Source organism: Abramis brama (genome assembly GCF_963993115.1).
Source record: "Abramis brama genome assembly, chromosome: 25".
NCBI classification, from domain to species: domain Eukaryota; kingdom Metazoa; phylum Chordata; class Actinopteri; order Cypriniformes; family Leuciscidae; genus Abramis; species Abramis brama.
Window position 1 is genome coordinate 19,361,790 of NC_139987.1, and position 19,491 is coordinate 19,381,280.

At 36.4% G+C, this 19,491-nt stretch overlaps 2 protein-coding genes across 4 annotated transcripts; both read right to left on the reverse strand.

Annotated features, from left to right (window-relative positions):
- Positions 1-313: 313 nt before the first annotated feature.
- katnal1 (katanin p60 subunit A-like 1) lies at positions 314-10,593 on the reverse strand. The gene is made up of 11 exons (XM_084104709.1): positions 10,501-10,593; positions 8,681-8,948; positions 8,377-8,537; positions 7,510-7,672; positions 6,988-7,115; positions 5,158-5,263; positions 4,616-4,774; positions 3,397-3,523; positions 3,181-3,315; positions 1,983-2,109; positions 314-964 (listed from the first exon to the last, which is right to left on the reverse strand). Exons 2-11 carry the CDS (start codon positions 8,840-8,842, stop codon positions 766-768), a joined length of 1,467 nt encoding a protein of 488 aa, XP_083960835.1. The 5' UTR covers positions 8,843-8,948; positions 10,501-10,593; the 3' UTR covers positions 314-765.
- A 3,046-nt stretch (positions 10,594-13,639) lies between these two features.
- On the reverse strand, positions 13,640-17,315 carry hmgb1a (high mobility group box 1a). Of its 3 annotated transcripts, none has more exons than XM_084103711.1 (5): positions 17,018-17,315; positions 15,103-15,264; positions 14,875-15,020; positions 14,611-14,785; positions 13,640-14,522 (listed from the first exon to the last, which is right to left on the reverse strand). In XM_084103711.1, the coding sequence occupies exons 2-5, from the start codon at positions 15,247-15,249 to the stop codon at positions 14,373-14,375; spliced, it is 618 nt and encodes a 205-aa protein (XP_083959837.1). In that variant the 5' UTR covers positions 15,250-15,264; positions 17,018-17,315; the 3' UTR covers positions 13,640-14,372. The 3 variants fall into 3 exon arrangements, with proteins under 3 accessions (XP_083959837.1, XP_083959838.1, XP_083959839.1); XM_084103712.1 differs by having other exon boundaries at positions 16,982-17,075; XM_084103713.1 differs by lacking the exon at positions 17,018-17,315 and adding an exon at positions 15,828-16,137.
- Positions 17,316-19,491: the final 2,176 nt, after the last annotated feature.

Sequence of the window (19,491 nt, forward strand, 5' to 3'; positions counted from 1 at the left end):
CATAAATAGTTAAAAAATCATACATTGTGATTTCTGGATTTTATGTCTCTCACAGTGGACATGCACCTACGATGACAATTTCAGACCCCTCCATGATTTCTAAGTGGGAGAACTTGCAAAATAGCAGGGTGTTCAAATACTTATTTTCCTCACTGTATATCCACTTCACCAGGTAATTACTCTTCAACAGCGATGCCATAAACAAGTTCAAACACAAAATTTCTCTGGCGCAAAAGGTCTATAATTAAAAAGTGTATCGAGAAAGTAAATAAGGTACATTTTGATTGTTTCTGGCCAAAAGACATGTAATAGGTAGAGAATAAAATGTTCATTTTATTAGAACTATCAAGTAAAGCAAATAAAAGGACACAGAGTGTCTATTAAACATCCAGTACAGTACCAGGATTATGCTGGTCTCCCTTGTCAAACATAATTTTCACAAGCTTTTCAGTTTTTGAAACTTAAAACAGATCATTAGCAACTCATGTGATTTCCATCTGTTAGAAGAGAATGAAGTTAGAAATGACTTGAAACTGAGATGCTAGAAACAAATAAAAGTGGCTCAGTGCCATACACACTAGTAGTGCATTTAAGCAACTCTTCTCGGTCCAAACATGTCCCAACACATCTGAACACTGGTAGTTTTCAGTAGCATATTTGAATATTAAAATGTCTTGAAACATAAAACCGTGCCTTTTTTTTCAAGTATTGGTCCACAATGTGCCTTCCCACATTCACACTTGTCTTTTAGCTGTCGTTTGCCTTTTACACAGACCCAAACTCGGACATCCAGGACTCATACTTCTCCAGGTCTGAAGCCGCGACGGATTTTGAGATCTTTTTGAGTGTAAGCTCAAAGTCCTCCATGGTGACTGGCATCTGCAGCTCATCTTTAGAAAGAGCACGGATCTCCTCCGGACTCAGACCCTGGATCCTCCTTCGCATGGCCATCATTGATGCATCTCTGAGAGAACAAACAAGTTCATCAGTCAAATCAACAAGTTTAGAGCTTACACAGCATCATTTAAAGAGGACCTATTATGCTTTAGCATTTTAGCATGTCAACAATCAGTGCCGTTTTTTTTAAGAGTGGCGTAAATGCACAAGGGATCCCCGGAGTATGATGCATGAGGGAACTCAGTGAAGTAGTCATTCTCCCGGCTAAAATTCATGTTTGATCTTTTTTAAAATGAAAGCAACTTGCACTGATATGTCAGTGCCATTGTTTTGTTTCAAGATGCACACCATGTTTTTTTCTCAGGCACGTTTATAAAAGCTGCTTAAATGTCCTAATTTATCTAAGGCCTAATCCTGACTTAATCTAAGCCCTGTCTGTGAAACCAGGCCATTAGGTGCCACGTTCATTACAGCATTACACATCCACCTGCGCATGACATGATTAACAACAGTCCTATATAATTGAACCAATGTGGTTTAGATGACAGAGGTGCGACCATGTTACTGCGGTTTTAGGTAACAGTGGTGACTAGTTGGTTCGTTTTGCTTGAATGTTAAAAAAAACACTTCTAGTAGACCCTTATAACAAAATCAAGACTTTGTATAAGGGTATAATATGGCCTTATTTTATATATATGAAATAATAAAATATATTAAAATACTTTCTCTCACCCCTTAATATGCAAATACAAAACCCAGACTGAATTGATTAATTCTTTTTCAGTGCTATTTGAGATTGGTCCCTCTTAAAACACACTTTGTCCTTTTAGCTGAAGCAGCTGGAGCTGGTTGGTTTGGTTCAAGATAACTCTTCTATTCAGGAATTTTCTGCAATGCTGAAGGAAAAATGAATGGAAAATATACTAAAGGGCCCCAGGCAGCCACAGTTGGGCTTGAGTCTGTTTGGCTGTGATTTTGTCGCTTTGCACTGTATTACATTTTTACCAAGGGCAGAAAAATGACATGATGCTTGAAGCATTCAGTTTGGACAAGGTGTTATCTGTAATCCTGAAAACATACTGTACCTGCAGACGTTGGTGATGTCAGCTCCTGAATAACCCTCAATTTTCTCAGCGATGAGGGTGAGATCCACGTCAGATTCCACTTCAACTTCCCGTAGGTTGATCTTTAATAGTTCTGCCCGTCCTTCAGCTGTGGAGTTCAGTAATGGTTTGATGAAAGCCATGTTTTTTATTTAAAAAAATTATTATGCTTTGTTTACTTTTATTATTATTTTTTATTGTTCTCCTGTTTTGATAAAACAAAAAATTAAAATAAAATAGACAGCTTGTGTTCAAAATATTATTTTGACTACCATATTTCCTGGAATATAAATCACATTTTTTTAGTAATCTGAAACATGCTGAGACTTATATTCCAAAGCAACTTGTATAATGCAATTAAAGTAAAGCAAAACAAAGCCAATACATTTGGATTCCAGCTGAATAGCGCATTTCCGCACATACTGGTACTTTTAGTTTGCCTTTAATAATTTACAATGAATTCAACAATAATTTATGTTTGTTTTATACTTATATTTCTCATTCCTGTTCTGTGAATACCATTAAATTGAAAGGATTTGTGGAGTGAGGAGAACTAATACATGTTTATAATGTCTGTAAATGTTTTGTTTTATTTAATGTTATTTTACATTATTTCTGAAAATTAATAAAATGTGACTTTATGTATTCCAATGTATTCTTTCTCTCTCAACAATGCAATATTGATCCAGTGCGACTTATTTTCCGTATAATTTGGTCAATATATTTATTGTTTTTTTAAATAAAATTTTATAATACAAGTTATTTTAAATCAGCAATGAAAATTCTAATAATTCACATTTCAAAATGTGCTTAAGTATCATAACAAATGCGAGTTTCAAAAATCCTAAAAATAATCTCCATTTTATTTATACAATTTCTAATTTTGTCCTTTTGGTTTCAGGGAGAAATATGACGTTTTTGAAATATTTTTATCTCCCGACATATTTGAAATTCTAAAATCCAGGCCCTTTAACTATAACAAAAGAGTTGCATCAGACAATGAAAGCTCATGAGTAATGACTAACTAACTGAACTACACAGCACAGTGTGAATGGATAGAAATTAGTCAGGCAGGTTCATTTATGAGTGGGTGAGATGCATGGAGAAATCAGAGGAGCCGTGACTGCCTGGAGGATGTTGTCCTGTTGATGGGCATTTGTGTGTGAGGGTGTTAGATTACCAGTGGGCAGTGGAATGTAGATCCTCTTCTCCAGTCGCCTCCTTAGAGCCTCATCAATGTCCCAGGGGAAGTTAGTGGCAGCCAGGACCATTACCATTTTAGAGGGATCGTCACTCTCTTGAGCACCTCCTACACCTGATACCATTACACGGGTAGGCGTTAAAATACGGCTGCATTATTCTATCATAACAGGGTTGTTTACTACACAAAACTCACCATCCATCTGCACAAGTAATTCGGACTTCACTCTGCGACTGGCCTCATGTTCATCTGATGTGCCCCGCCTCCCACAAATAGAGTCGATCTCATCAATAAAAATTGTTGTGGGAGCATAAAAACGAGCCTGTTAAAACAAAAAATAAGACTATAACAAGACTAACATTTTTAATTATCAGATCTTGTATTATGTTATCATGCATGTACTTAAAGGGGATGTCTAATGCTATTTCATGCACTCTGGCTTATTTACACTGTTAAAGAGTTGGATTCTCATGCTAAACATTAACCAACCAAAGATTAAAAAAATTAGTTGGACATATGACGGAGTATTTCTGTGCCAAATACACTACTTCAGGATTCTTATAAGTTTTGGAATATTTTATTTTATTTTATTTCGAGTATAGCCCTGTATGACGTCATAAAGGGCGGAATTACTTGTATGGGCACTTCTCCTGGAAGAGCGTGCACACATCAAACAGAGCGAGAGCAAGAGCACGCACATCAACGTGCTTCGTTCGGGCTACGGAAGCCGTCGGCAGTGCTGTCATTTTGTTTTTAGACCACGAAATCACTGCGTTATCCAGGGATAATGTGTACGTGACTCTTTATAGCTCCGCCCACGACAAGCCTCCTGGAGCTTGACTGTTTTCGGAAAGAATCGGTACAGCGTATCGGTCTTTTATAAATCTGATAAAACTAAAGACTCTTCGGAGATATGAAGGTGGCAATACTACTCTATAGGAACTCAAGATTAACCTGAGATTGGCAAAAACTGTGCGTTATATCCCCTTTAATTAATTTCAGGAAGTTTTGTTGTAAAGTGGGTCACAATCAGAATCACGATTTTAAAACATTTTAAAAGAAGCAATATTTGACCCCTGAAATTGATTTTGCCTTTAGTAAAGGCATATGTTTTTTTCTATAATTAACTAACTAACCTTTTTTGCTATACTGTTGTCTAACTAGCTATAAAAGTACCTGTAAATAATACTAAAGATATCATGGCACAGTAAATACACTTCAAAAATGCGTTTGAAATAATTGGTCCCCATGTTGGAATAAACAGGTCTCTACTGTCGATCCATGTAGATTTTGTATGTAATCACTGTTTCAGTTTTTGATGTTGTTTGGAAAGTATTCTTTACATTCTCTGTTTAGCCGTCCAATGGGCAAACACTATCACAGTGTCTACATTGCTTCCTTGGAGATCACTCACCATTTCAAAGAGGAGCCGCACCAGTTTCTCAGATTCGCCCCTGTACTTTGAGGTCAGCGTGGAGGACGACACATTGAAAAATGTTGTGCCACATTCGGTCGCAACCGCTTTAGCCAGCATGGTCTTCCCTGTACCTGGAGGCCCCACCATCAGCACCCCCTGACAGTTTAAGAACAACATGCATTGGTATCATCTTCACACAGGCACATATTTTAAAAACAACAACAATGCAGTTGATGGTTTGTGAAAAAAAACACTTCAGTAGACCAGATGGTATGTGAAAAACAAACTGAAGTAGAGATATATCAACCCGACTCAATCTGTGACGAATGTTACGGTGCTAATGAGAGCTTGTGTTGAAAAATGTTCGGTCTGTCCTACATAATAAACTGATTTAACAGCGCCCCCTGGTGGACTTAAAAACTATCATCACAAGAAATAGAAATACATTTTGGCAAAAAACAATATGACAGACTATGCATCCATATGCATGTATGCTCAGATGTCAAACTCTGGCATTAGGTGTCATCTAACATATTAACCTTCCACGGGCGGCGGATCCCCTTGAAGAAGTCTGGCATCCACATAGGCAGGACCACTGCCTCTCTCAGCAGCTTTTTGGCATCTTCCAGATCTGCTATGTCATCCCTGTAGGAACAGTAACACATGACAGCTTGCCTGAATCACTGTCCAACACTGAATCACTAACTGCCACTGTGACTGACAGCTGTCGCTGACTCAACACACAACAACTACACTCTGGAGAAGTGCAAAAACTAAACTCACCGCATCGCTATTTATACAGCCAGTGCTTAGGCCCAGAAGGAACTTAAGCTTTTTTCACATTTTCTGGGCTGATTTTGATTTTTTTTTTTAAGTGCAGAATGGACTGGAATCTGAAAAAATGTGCTACAGCGAACAGAAAGTACCAACTCTTTATGGATGCTGAGAGGATATTCAAACTAGCCAAAAATGAAGAAGAAAAAAAAGTCTCATGTCGTTCCAAACCCTTAAGACTTCCGTTTATCTTCGAAAACAAAAAAGTAAGATATTTTTTAAGATAAGATCAGCGAACGTAAAAAGAAGCTCAACCGAACTTGCTTGAAACATGAGAAAAAACTGAATTGGTTCTTGTGGAAGCTCAAACTTTCGTTTACCATATCTGATGTGTGCGTTGATGAATGTTTATATGTGAATGAAAGCCAAAAATTTGGACTAAACCCTTCAATTCATATGGATTGGTTTTATCTCTCAAAGTGGTAGTTGCGTAGGTGTGTAATGAGGGACAGAAATCTATCAGATCTATCTTTATTTGTGTTTCGAAGACAAACGAAAGTGCATTTACATATTGACATTTTTTGTACTTTAGTAAGTAGTGTTTAACAGTTATAGGTTAAATGTTAACCGTTATTGATTTACTGTCTGATCGTGGTTATTTGATCTAATCAATTATTTGAGAGAACTGGGATAATTGTGCAGTTTAAATTTCACCAAATTTTTCAATTCAAATAAGGGAAATTTATAGCCTGACGTCGTCATACTCAGATTCTAGTCAGAACTTCCCGACCTAAAAATGTTGTGGGCAGGGCCAAGCTCGGCTGGCATCCAGGCTGGGAAATTTAGGCATATAAAGAAAATGCTGTTGCGTCTCATTTTTCTGCATGGTAAGGAAAAACAAGTGAGTCAGATTTCAGCACCACATCGAACCATTATTTAAAAGGGAAAATTCAGTTCTTTACTCACTCTGGTGTTGTTCTATTGAGCCCCTAAAGGGACATGGTGATGAAAAACAATATGAGATGGGTAGAAAAATTATATTTGAATGCTTTTGTATTTGCTCACTACAGAGCCCCACACATGACATAAAGACAAAAATATTAATATAAATGCCACCAATAAGAATTTGTTCCCTCAATTTAGGAATTTGTTTCCTCGTTTTAGTAAAATGATGGCCATGTTGTAATAATTTGTTCCCTTGTTTTAGTTAAATCAAAACAAAGAACAAATTAGTATAACTTGGCCACAATTTAGTGAAACGAGGGAATGAATTAAGGGAATGAATTCTTAATACATGACCATGACACATATACATACATATATATATATATATATATATATATATATATATATATATATATATATATATATGACGTGTTGGGCTCTGTAGCTCACAAACCTTTTGTGTTCTCTCACAAAATGTATCATATATTATTGAGATTTGCTGGGCTCCAGTGTGAGATTAAAGACCAAGATTTTAAGTTAATTTAATGATAGTAAATGATCTATAAAAATTGCATAAAAAACATTTATTTTGTAAACTATATGATCATAAGTACTTGAAAAGTAAAACCAGTAGTAAAATGGCACAATACCAGTGGATATTGAGATTCCTGGATACAATATCTCTCTCCAGTGCATCCACCAGATCGCTGTCATAGCCTGTGCCATCAAACTTCCTCTGTTCCACATCAGCAGCACCCTCCTGGGAATTCTTCTTACTCTGAAAACACAGACAGATACGACACATGATAATAGGTACCAAGACAAATTAAATGGTCTAGTCTGAAATGAAATCAACCACAATTCCAATTCTCATTTCTTCATCTTGTACATTAGGCCTAACACTGTGTCTACACTGGACGCGAACGGCACGATGTGACGCGACAAAAGACAGTAGAGCCCATTATAATAAGTGATGAGACACGACAAATCCCGACAGTAAATTGATGCCTTGTCCTATTTATGATGTACTCCAAGCACTCGTGATACTTCTCATAGGAAGGACAAAATGGATTTGCAATGGTCACTTTGTCACATCTAGCTGTTGCAGCGCGACGCAACCCATTAACGGTCGCGTTCGGTCTAGACACGGTGTAATAGTTTGGGTAACTTACTTTATCCTCCTTAGCTTTATTTCCACGGCCGTCACGGGTGTTCGGTCTATCTGATTTGACGTTCGGCTGACCCCTCCCCACAGGTCCGCGATGCTGCATCCCAGGTGACTCTTTCCTCTGAGGCTTTGATACAGGGACCGGCTTCTTCACCTGGACAGGTCCCCTATAACCAGACAGAGTCATATCATCAGGTCCATGTGACCACATGTGCAAACAGATACACTAAATTTGTGTTAGTGCATTTTGTTTGGAGTTTTTGGTGCTTAATTTATATCATATCAATCAGTTGAACTGATTTAGCCAATATAACTTACACATGTGTAAAATAGATTTTGAATAGAATTTGAAATAGATTTGAAAGAAATTAATACTTTTATTCAGAAAGAATGCATTAAATTGGACAAAAAGAATCCTGAAAAAATCCTGGCTTCCACAAAAATATTAAGTAGCACAAAAATGTTCAACCCTGATAATAGGAAATATTTTTCAGAACCAAATCAGCATATTGAACTCAGCAAAAAAAAAAAAAAAATCTATTTTTCAGGATACTGTATTTTAAAAATTATTTTGGAAAATCCAAATAACTATTACAGATCTTTATCGGAAAAGGTTTAAACAATGTTTTATACGTTATACAAAGTTGTAAATGACTTCCTTCTTTCAGCCAAACACAATCAGCGTTATATAAAAAAATCCAAGCTTTATAATTGGAGTGAATGGTACCTTAGATTTTCATAATCACTGGCTCTCGATAACGGCAGTACGCAAGACTAGTTCCTGCAGAAGAGTGACCTCTGAAGTTATCGGAAGCCAGTGACTTAAGTTTAGAACTCCTCAGGGGTTTATGTTATCAGCTGCCTATTCTACCTGTGCTCCGCTGGGGTTGGGGGAGGCCAGACAGCAGGGTCCCTTGGGCTCTCTTCAGGCAAAGGGTTGGGGAAATCAACTGGTTTGTCCATCTTGAAACTCTCCAGGGTGTTTACAATGCTTTTCACCTGCTCATATTCCTCTGCCAGTTCCTGCCGAACCTGGACTCGGGGCGGGGGGGGGTGGGGGGGGGTGGGGGGGTGTTTACATATACTGTACCAACACAACTATATTCTTGAGCTAAAACCTGTTCGAGCAAATATAAATGGTCATGAACACATATCAGATTAAATCAGAGCCTTACTTGTTGCCATTTGACTTTCAGGGCAGGATCTCTGAGGGACAAACAGTGCTTATGGATCTGTTGTATAACACCTTGGTAGTACACCATGGACGAGTCATAGTTCCCAAGTAGTGCATATTCTCTTCCTTTCTTAGCATTGTCGCAAATCTCAGTCAGATTCATGATAAAGAAATCAAACTGAATGTTGCCTCAGCGCTTCAATGTGACCGGAGTTCAAAGCGTCATTAGAGAAACTGGTTTGAGTGAGGTTGATTGAAGGCCATGAGTCCTAAACATGTCAGAGAACAGAAAATCTGATTAGATGATGCAGAGCCAAATCAAAAATTTATAATAATAGTAACAGAAGAGGGGTGAAGTTGGGTACAGTACATCACTTTCTGGCAAATCATCTAGAGCAGCATTAAAATGTCTCTGCAGTCTGCACATTTCCAGACTCACTAAGTGTAAAGTCAGGTCTCGTCTTTTATTTTGTTTAAATATTTAACAAAATACAACCCAAAAGCTATTTAAAGAACTATTATGCTAGAAGTCAACCTTTGTGTCAAAAATATTTTGCTTGAGTAAAATGTTCCAGGGAATCTGTACAGCAAAACTTTCATATAGAGTTGGATTTGTCGGTGTAAGAATAGGAAATGTTTATAACATTAAAAAACAAGCAAATTCAATTCATTGTTACTATTCTGTACTAAACTTTGCTGTAGAGTGTGTAAACATTTCTATGTAGAATTACTTTTAATCATTTAAATTTCTGTAAAATTTTAGCTTTGTAGGGAAAAAAACAACCATTTTTTACTGATAATAGTTAACTATAAAATTGAGTGTATGTAAGTGGGAAATATGTGTATGGGCACATTTATGGAAGAAACATCCATGCACTATAAATACTGACATAAGCTGATGGTAGTAGATAAATTGTGCCAATAACTAAATAGTATTTTTCTTAAAATTATTAGATTTTTTAAAAAGAAAAAAATTAAATTTAAGATATCAATCATGATGCCTTACTTTTAGATGTCCAATAGTTTCTTATTAATATACAAATCTTATATTAAAGGTTGCAATGTTAGTCCATTCATAGGTTTTCCCATTCGGCCTCTGTAAAATGTTTTTTCTTGCTCTCTGTCGAAAACTAGGACCAATCAAATCAGGTTATAAATATAAAGTAATATTATTGCATCGGTTTAAAACGCAGTGACTGAATCTTTATTCACTGATAACAATTATTACAATATTTATCAACGGGTTTGGATGCAAAGCTGCAGTTACTACTAATGCTGTACTACACTTTGGTTTATTAACCTTTGCCCTGACCACACAGTGACAGTCAAAAATAAGACAATTCGTTCGTTGGACACATGACGTAAAAGAACATAATAAATACGGTTCGGGACACCTCAAAAAGCTTGAATAATATACATTTCTTTTTCTCTCTTTTTAAAAAAAAATAACCCTACAGTCGACCATGAATGATTCCATTCAATCATTTTTTCCAATAAAATCAAATTGATCAAGTCGTGTTTGTATGTAAAAACAGCTCAAACGCCACCCCCTTACATATTCCTTTGCAAGGGACTTGTAGTTGTTTTCTGTTTGCTTTAAAGTACAGACAAATAGCGAAAACTGCAATAGGGAACTACATTACCCATAAGGCAACAGTGCACGATGCTTAAGATGTAGGCCATTGGAAACAAAAAGGATTTGCAAGGAAACAAAATACGAAGTCCATTTGTTAGTTTATGAATCCTTCTAAGGACATGCGATATGACAAATATGTTCTACATTTAAGTCTACGTTTACATGGGAATGAGTAAATGTCTTACCTTTATTCGAGGCACTTTTACATTCGAGCGGTCCACAGTCCGTTGCCCACTGATGTTGCCATGGCCGCGGAAAGACGCTGACTAATGAATGAGTGCATGTGTTGTAGGCGGGGCCTGGGCAAATACAACTCAAACCGCTTGATAGGTTCATGGCTGTAGGCTAAATGACTTTACATACATTTTACATATTAAATAAATATAATTCAGTGTCTATTTCAATGTGCCGCAGCGGTTTCCGTGTAGTGTAATGCTCTTTTCACATAATTAAATGTTCTCTAATTAAATTTTTTAATAAGCCTAATGAAATTAACGTGTGAGTTCTCCTCCGCCAACAGCAAGAAGGCAGAGGACCTGCACCACCTCTGATAGATGAAGAGGAGATACACAATTGGAAGAACTGGAAGAATATTAAAATCCAACAGGAAAAATAATTACTGTTGCTTTTGTATTTGTAGGAAATAAAAATTACCAAATAAATTGTGAATAATTAGTGTTTATTTAACAGCTGTGGTGGTTACGGCATATATCTCTATACCCTTCCATTTGGCATCCTTCCAATGCATACAGTAGGCTAATCTGCTTCATTTTCGGAAGGTGCAATGATGGGAATATGCGTGTCATCAATGCATCCAACCACACTGGAAATCCTAAAGGAAATTCTAATTATTCGGTTACTTTCAGAGGTCACAGAGCAAGATGTTATCAAGTGAACATCATTTATCAGATTACCTCATTTAAACCGATTTCTCCACCACTGACCTGCAATCCTGTGAATCTCCTCTTTGATGGCTCATACGGGTTTGTGTCCAGGAAACAACACAAAAACTTTCAGAAAGAGCGTGAGAGCGAGGCACACTTTCCTTCCCGCTCTGATACAGTGGCCTTACTAATGTGCATCTCCAATGTTATATAGAAAAATGTGCAATGAATGAATGAACTGCACTGCAAAAATGCTTTTCTTACTTAGCCTTATTGTCTTGTTGTTTCCAGTCAAAATAGGCTATATAAAAAAATCCTTAAATCAAGATGCATTTACTACGTAAGAAAAACTCTGGGTTTACTGAAGAAAACCTGCTCCCGACCAGGTTAGGTTCATAGAGTAAGTTACCATGGTACCTCTCATAAGTTACCTCTCTTTCAGAAACGGGCTTGACTTACTCTGCTTTCTCAGGTTTGACATACCTCCCATTCTGAAACGGAAAACCCAGAGTTTCCCTCATTTCAGGGTTAACATACTCAAGAGTTTAACCTCCTTTCTGAAACAGGCCCCTGGTCTTTATACGCAAAGTACGCAAGTTGCGTAGAGCCCCAGAGCCACCAGGGGGGCCCTTTCTCTCAATGATGATTTAATGACTAGGGCTGAGCGAGCAATTGAATTGATTTTGGCTTCCAATGATTATGAAAACATGATGCTGCATTTCTTTCCTTTCCTTTAAAGCAGAGCACTGTCTCCCTTCCTACGTAGTTCAAATCAGTCTAATCATGTAAAGTGATTTTCGTAATATAGGGCCTACAGTCTCCTCCCGGACGTGCTCGACAAAGAAAAAAGAAAAAAAAGAAAAACGAGTTAAAAGAGTATTGAGCTGTGAAAGGTTGTTCCCCAGACCGGCTCGATCTGAGACAGAGAAACACGTACAAGTAGCCTAGCTTCGGGCGTGTGCTTATTTACAAATACACACAAAAATATGTCAAAATTCAGTCAGTTATGTCATACATAGTTAACATAAACAGTTGGGAAAGTAATCGAATGCTTGTCAATGTATCCGTGCATTTGGTCTTAAAGTGACAGCAGCCAATAAACCTCCTGCTGTCTTTGTCATTTAATGTTAATCAAACAACAAAAGAAAACGAGAGAATCACTCACTGCTCTTCACTGAATAACTTCAGCAACTTTAATAAAAAAATCAATGTATGTTTAATTCATACGGTGAATACTGCAGTGTTTTATTTTTTACATTTGATTACTTTATTCAATTTCTGTATAGTAGGCTATTATGATTAGTAGGGTAAATTGTTTATTTCATTTGTCCCTTACAAACTTTTGCTTAGAACTCCCAGAAGTCTAGGACCGGCACCTCCCATAAGAAACTTTAATTAATGCTGTCACGTAAAAAATATGCTTCACAGGTAAATTAATTGCTAATTATAACATTAAAATAAAAATTTAAAGCCTGTACAAATACGAGGAATCATGAAATAATGGGAATCATGGGAATCATGTAGCAAACAGTACACATTTTATTTATTTATTACAACTTGTCTTTTATGTCACCACCACGGGTTATTAAGTAACGGTAAAAATTGATGGCAAAAATAATGTTAATTATGTTATTGTTTTTGTAGCCAAGATGAAGGGAAAAACAATCATGATAAATATCCACTGGAGTAAAAAGTGTGACAACTAGCCCCGGTCTCTTCTATAACATACCAGTAAATAGAAATGAACAATTCATGATAATGAAAGAGGTTGTTGAAAAGTTTTCTCTGATGTTTAGTTGTCTGCATCATAGACTTTCCAAAAACATAATAAGTTTTTTTGTCATGTCAAAGAATAAAAAACTAAATAAAATCCATCCTGCAGAGAGATGGCTGTATATTAACCACTGAAAACACAAGCTCAAAAACAAGGGAATGAAAAGCATGAATGTAGAGCTGCTGATCTCTAATAATCTGATTGAAGTGTCATGCCCTGTATAAACATGACAGTACCACAAAATAATCATACGATGGCGCTGTATACCGCCGTAATATGCAGTTTAACCAAATGAACAGCAGGCGGCTCGGATTAATCGAGTTATTCATCTGGTGATACATTCATGTGCTCTTTTTAAGCCTCTATGTTTGTCAAGAAAAACATTAAGGCCTCAAAATAGACTCACTGGTTGATGTACTGTAACAGCCTACATTCAAATCTACAGCCCTAATTAATCAAAAAAGATTAATCATAAACATATGAAGATATTTGAGCTTGGAATCACTGTCTTCAGTAATAGCATTAAATTACAAATAAAAGGTATTTATGTACATGATGCTGACATTTTGACATGAACATGACTAGACATGACAAACCAAAAAAAAACTCACCATTCACTTGCAGTATTAGAAAGCTGCAAGTTAAATAGAAAAAATGATCTATATCCAAGTTTATTCAAATTTATTTAAAATAAATCCACTTACATTTTAAGTTTGATACAATGAGCTCCAAATGCCTTTAAGATTTTTATCACATTGGTGGTGATTAGATGGTAATCCGATTCTATGAAGAAAAGTAGGGAAAATTGTTTTTAAAAAAAAATGTTTTTATTGATGTCAGAAGCATACCAGAACAAAACAATTACTTTTTTTTTTTAATCATTTCTGCACTTACAGTGGTATTCAAAATACAGTAAAATAACTTTGATACGGCCATTTACTAATGATGATAATATTTGATCTGGAAAAAGAGTAAACAAACAAAAGTACATTAAGATATGAACTACAACCTCACATGAAACTAGGTTGTGTGCTGCGCACGTCTAAAACTCCACTGACCCCAAGACAATTTTACAACCCCCTTTTCTTTTTTACTGTACCAGGTAAGGATAGTGGTGTTGGAACCAGCTTTAAGAAATTAAACTAAGAACTAAATTAAGGTTTGGGGCATTTGGACGAACACAGATGACACTTCTGTAGTGTTAACTATACAAAAAAGGAAAAAAAGAAACTGTACAGCTTAAAAACATATCATATACACAGCCTTATTTCTTTGTCTTTTTTTTTTTTGCTTTTCAGGTTTTTTATTCATTTCATTTACCCATTTTATGGCCTCAATAAAGTGTACAGGGGGGTTAAATGCTTTATAGACAACAAGCTAAGCTCTAAACGTTATTTATCTACTCGTCATCGTCGTCGTCATCATCATCGTCATCCTCCTCATCATCATCATCATCGTCGTCATCATCATCGTTAGCCTTGTCCGGCTTGGAAGGGGCTTTGGCTGTGGCGCCTCCCACTTTTCCTTTAGAGCGATAGGCGGCAATGTCCTAAAAGGAATATGAGATGTTTGGTTAACAGTGTATTATTATTTCTTTTTTTGGTATGATGCTGATTAGGCATGGCATCTTTTCTCACCTTCTCATACTTCTCCTTCAGCTTGGCGGCCTTCTTTTCGTATGGTTGCTTATCCTCAGATGCTGTTTTGTTCCACATCTCACCCAGTTTCTTGGCCACATCTCCAATAGACAGACCAGGGGTATCTTCTTTTACCTTGGGTCGGAACTCGGCGCAGAAAATGAAGAATGCTGACCTTTAATAGAACAGAGGATTAAAAAAAATTATAAACTTTGAATGCTTCACAAATGTCAATGCATCTTAATGAACAAGCAAGATGCTTACGGGGGTCTCTTGGGAGCATTGGGGTCTTTAAACCTCTTTTTCTTCTCGCCTTTGGGTGGAATGTAGTTCTTCATCTCCCTCTCGTAACGTGCCTTGTCAAGTTTGGCCATATCTTCAAACTTCCCTTTTTCCTTAGCTGACATAGTCTGAGGAAGGGATGAAAACAAATCATTTTTGGAAAGAGAGGGAAATTACATTAACACAATGTAAATGAAAGGTGTGACTTACCTTCCATCGCTCAGAGCACTTTTTGGAAAACTCAGAGAAGTTGACCGATGCCTCAGGGTGTTTCTTCTTATGCTCCTCTCGGCAGGTCTGGACAAAGTATGCGTACGAGGACATTTTGCCTCTTGGTTTTGTTGGATCCTTCCCCATCTTGGCCTAAATATCCTGAAAAGATCCAAAAAATTTTTTTTTATTCAAATTAAATTAAAATTCATATATGTATATTTTTTTTACATGCATATCAAAAATCTACTTGGTATTAAATTCTAACTTACTTCCTAAATATCCTATTTAAATTTGTAGCGCTGTGCTCTTAAAAATGAACTTGACTAGCGAAATTGTTCTGTTGACATGAAAACATGAACATATTTGAACTACCGTTAGTTATTTTTTTCCCCTAGTATTTAGCATCTATAAGAAGCGGTTTTTCTTCGCGACGAATTTGACGATTTATGATGTAAACATCATCCCTTCCAGTTTATTCCGTTTAAATATAAAGTCTTGTTTGCACTTTTGAAACATTTGAAAAGTTGTATAAATACTCACTTTCCAAAATCTTATTTTTTCAAAGTTAAAAAAGGGTTAAAACTGTGAAAATAACTAAGTTGATTTAAGTTATTAAATGTGCCAAAGTACGCGAGACATCGAAAAACTCGTAAAATTTCTTAATATTCAAGTTCACTTTTGCCGTGTTCTCCGTTGAAAAGAGCCCATTTCTCTATATGTACCGTTGAAATAGCAATGGCGCACACTCTTGTCTCGCTGAAGGAAAGGAGGTCAACAACGACAGCAATATTTCTTCTTCCATTTTGTGAGAAAGCCGTCTTCATGAAAGAAAGTCCCTCTAAAATGTCTCCACCCGCCTTCCTGCTCGCTTTTGGACACGACAAACAAACGGCGCGGGTCAGTTTTCCTGACCGAAAATTGTTTCCTTCGCAAAATGCCCAGTGCATTCGCCTGGTGTATAGTAATACATTGGGTCTGTGCTGTGCAGAGTTGCAGTAGGCTCGCAATGGCCGCTTGTCTTCATGCACTAACACTGAGAATATGGCTCCTTCTCTTTGTGTCAGCGCTCAGCCATTACACTGCTTTGCAATAAGGGGGAGCCGCGCGACCGCATTACCTACCTCACTTCAACTCTCATTTTAACACCCTTCTCACGCACGGAAAAATATCAAAATACCAGGGTTGGAATGACGAAAGATAGAATTTTTATTTTCCGCCTCAAAAAACGTGTACATTGAGCTTGGCGGGGTAGAAAACACCATTTGAAAAAGTTGAAGCGAACTGCGCCTGTCTATGGCTCTATGGCTTTGCCTTGTTTCCTATGCGAGTACAGTCAGCCATTACAGTAAAGCGCAGCTTCTGAGGTAATTTTTTTCCGCCCGTATCTCTGTCATTTCAATATCACCGAGCGTATAAATCCATACACATAAGAATGGCGTTATGCTTTAATTTTTTCGCTAGTCAGTTTTTTTTCTTTCTTATCATTTCTCATAGTTCACTGTCTTCTTCTGACAGACATCCCTTATAAAGCGCTGCAATGGCTGCTTGCTGGCACTATCACCGTCCATAGACCTTGTTTGTACGCAATTCTGTCACCTAGTTCTCCGTTTAACGTTACATTTCGAATAGTCTGAATATTTTCTTTTTTTTCATATTTTCAGTATTTAAACCTCTAATAAAACCGACTATTTGCCGTCATTTTTTTAAGGTGTACATCAAGACAAATGGAATAAAAACGGTTATTCTATTCTGAGGGGATAATACCATATTTTTTAACGTTTCATAAAAATCCCCTCACCAATAAAATAGCTTTTTTACAAGGTAAATTTCAATTCCGTATGGTTTCCTGACCTTTTCTCGCAATTTTTGTACTTACCTCACACTTTGAAATGTCTACAAGCTTGACACTTACCACTGTCTTGTCTGGATAGTGAATGTACTGCAATGGCTGTTTGTGGATGTAATAGCGCTACGCAGTAGTCTGGTCTCTCAACCCTCTAGCATACTCTCAATAGGGCTTCCATTCCATTGGCTGCCGCCACGGCGAACATTCCTGCGATTGGCTGAGCGCTTTCCATTGTCCTAATAACAGCCGGGCTGCGATTGGCTGCCTTTTGTGAAACGTCACGAGTGTTTTAAATGGCGGGTTAATACAAAATACGGAGTGTATGTGTGTGTTTCTTGTCTCAGCTAAAGCAAAGGCTGTGTGTACTATGTTGGCTGTAGCAGTACTGTGTTATATGTGTTGCGCGCGGAGTGCTGAATGATTGAGTGAGTCAATGCGGAGTGTCGGTGTTGCTGTGAGGTGGAAAACGTTGAATGAAAAAGTGGTCGGTCCAGCTGACGCCCCTTTTAGATCAAACACTATATGGACATCCAAGTCAGATTTTAACGAAAATATGCAATTTTGAGTTATATTTATTAAAGTGGCTTAATCGACGGGATTCGTTTTTGAGTATCAAAAGCTGATTAATTACTACGTTTCGATATGAATCAACATGATACAACGTCAGAGGAGCTTTATGCAGACTAGTTTTTGATTTGAATAATTCAATGACAGCACCCCAAAACAATGGTAAAGATATTATTATTACAAGTGTTAGATTGACACTCTCAAAACATTAATCTCGTTGTCAATGCATTTAGATTTAGTTAGACCACTGATATATTTACCTACATTTCATAATTACAATAGTAATTTGAGCAGATAAAATATAGATAGTATGAGTAGAAATCACAGATCAAATATGGTGCACAGTTATTATTTTTATCTATCTATCTATCTATCTATCTATCTATCTATCTATCTATCTATCTATCTATCTATCTATCTATCTATCACAGTCATAGAAACTCCACACTAACACTGATAGCAATTGTTTGCCCTGAAAAAAAGACAGCAATAGCTTAACACAATGCACTTCTATCTAGGGCATAATTTAGAAACCAAATTAATGTGATGCCATAAGCACACGAAAGAACCGAAGCCTATGCATGTTAATGGATAAATCTTGGGGGGAAATTATGCAAATTCGTATTGTGTAGGACGGAGGGGCGCAGATAAACCGCCAAAGGAGCCTGATGGGGAATTGATGCCCATATAGCCTTCTATTGTTTCATAAGAGAGCAGCTGTAGCGCCCTACGACTCCTCAATACAGGCGCGTCGCCGCTCGAGCACGTGCTCACAGACACACAGGCATATGATGTACTGAGCAGACAGGTGAGGTCACAGGCGCTGTTACTGAGTGACACCTATTGAAAAGGTATTATTGAAAAGAAATGCATTATACAAAGATGTTTATTTTTGACATATGCTGATATATAAACATAAATAAAATGTGATATTTCAACAAAAGTATGCATGCCACATAATTCATGCAATGCAAGCATTTAAAACAATTTTTTTTATATATATATATATTTTTTTTTAAATGCTTGCATGAATTATGTGGCATGCATACTTTTTTTGAAATATCACATTTAAAAGAACAAGGTTTAAGAAAGAAATAAGTTTTATATTTACGTTTATAAACCGCTTGCGTTCAGATAGACAGAAATATAACGACTCCTGGTCGATTTTATTTAATCGACAAGCTAATAAAAATATTGGCATACAAATAAATGAGGCACCAGCATATACGTTATGATAAATGTGCATTCTGTAAAACTTTATTATTTTTCCATTGCCCTTATTCTGTCTCGTTTTGAATAGACTTTAAAGTGAACACGACGACAGATGATCATGATATCGATGTAATCTTATTTTGTTTTGAAAGTCTTTAATTTCAAATATGGGTAACACTTTACAGTAAGGTTCCATTAGTTAATAAGTTAACATAAACTAAGAATGTACAATAGCCTTCAGTATTTATTAGGCTATTATTTGTTAATGTTAATTTCAACATTGACTAACACCTTATCAAAAGTTGTAGGCTATTTATTAGTTAATGCACTGAACTAACATGAACAAACAATGAACAGCTGTATTTTTATTAACTAACATTAACAAAAATTAATAAATAGGCTAATAAATATTGCTAATTATTAGTTAATGTTAGTTAATACATTAACTAATGTTAAGAAATGAAACCTTATTGTAAAGTGTTACTCAAATATGAAAACTGAACCCTAAAACAGCTGCTTTTAAATTTTTTCTTATCTGTATGTTTATTTATTAACGTATTATGTAGGCTATTTGCTCTGTAATTACACTCGCACGGTGCAAATACAAACAAAGTTTGAGAGAAAAACTGTGTTTAACTATATATTAAATGCTCAAATTAACTTTAAAGTGTGTCGCTTTATTTAACCTACACTATATTTATAAACACAATCAACATTCTAAAAAATATATATCTCATTTAACACGTTTCTGCCTGTCTATT

Coding starts and splice junctions, on each gene's coding strand:
- katnal1 (XM_084104709.1), bottom strand. CDS start 8,842: ATGAATCTGACTGAGATTTGCGACAATGCTAAGAAAGGAAGAGAATAT. Junction 4,775..5,157: donor GGATCCGCCGCCCGTGGAAG/GTTAATATGTTA, acceptor TTAAACTGTCAG/GGGGTGCTGATGGTGGGGCC. Junction 965..1,982: donor GACATCACCAACGTCTGCAG/GTACAGTATGTT, acceptor TTGTTCTCTCAG/AGATGCATCAATGATGGCCA.
- hmgb1a (XM_084103711.1), bottom strand. CDS start 15,249: ATGGGGAAGGATCCAACAAAACCAAGAGGCAAAATGTCCTCGTACGCA. Junction 15,021..15,102: donor AGTGCTCTGAGCGATGGAAG/GTAAGTCACACC, acceptor TCCCTTCCTCAG/ACTATGTCAGCTAAGGAAAA. Junction 14,786..14,874: donor AATGCTCCCAAGAGACCCCC/GTAAGCATCTTG, acceptor GTTCTATTAAAG/GTCAGCATTCTTCATTTTCT.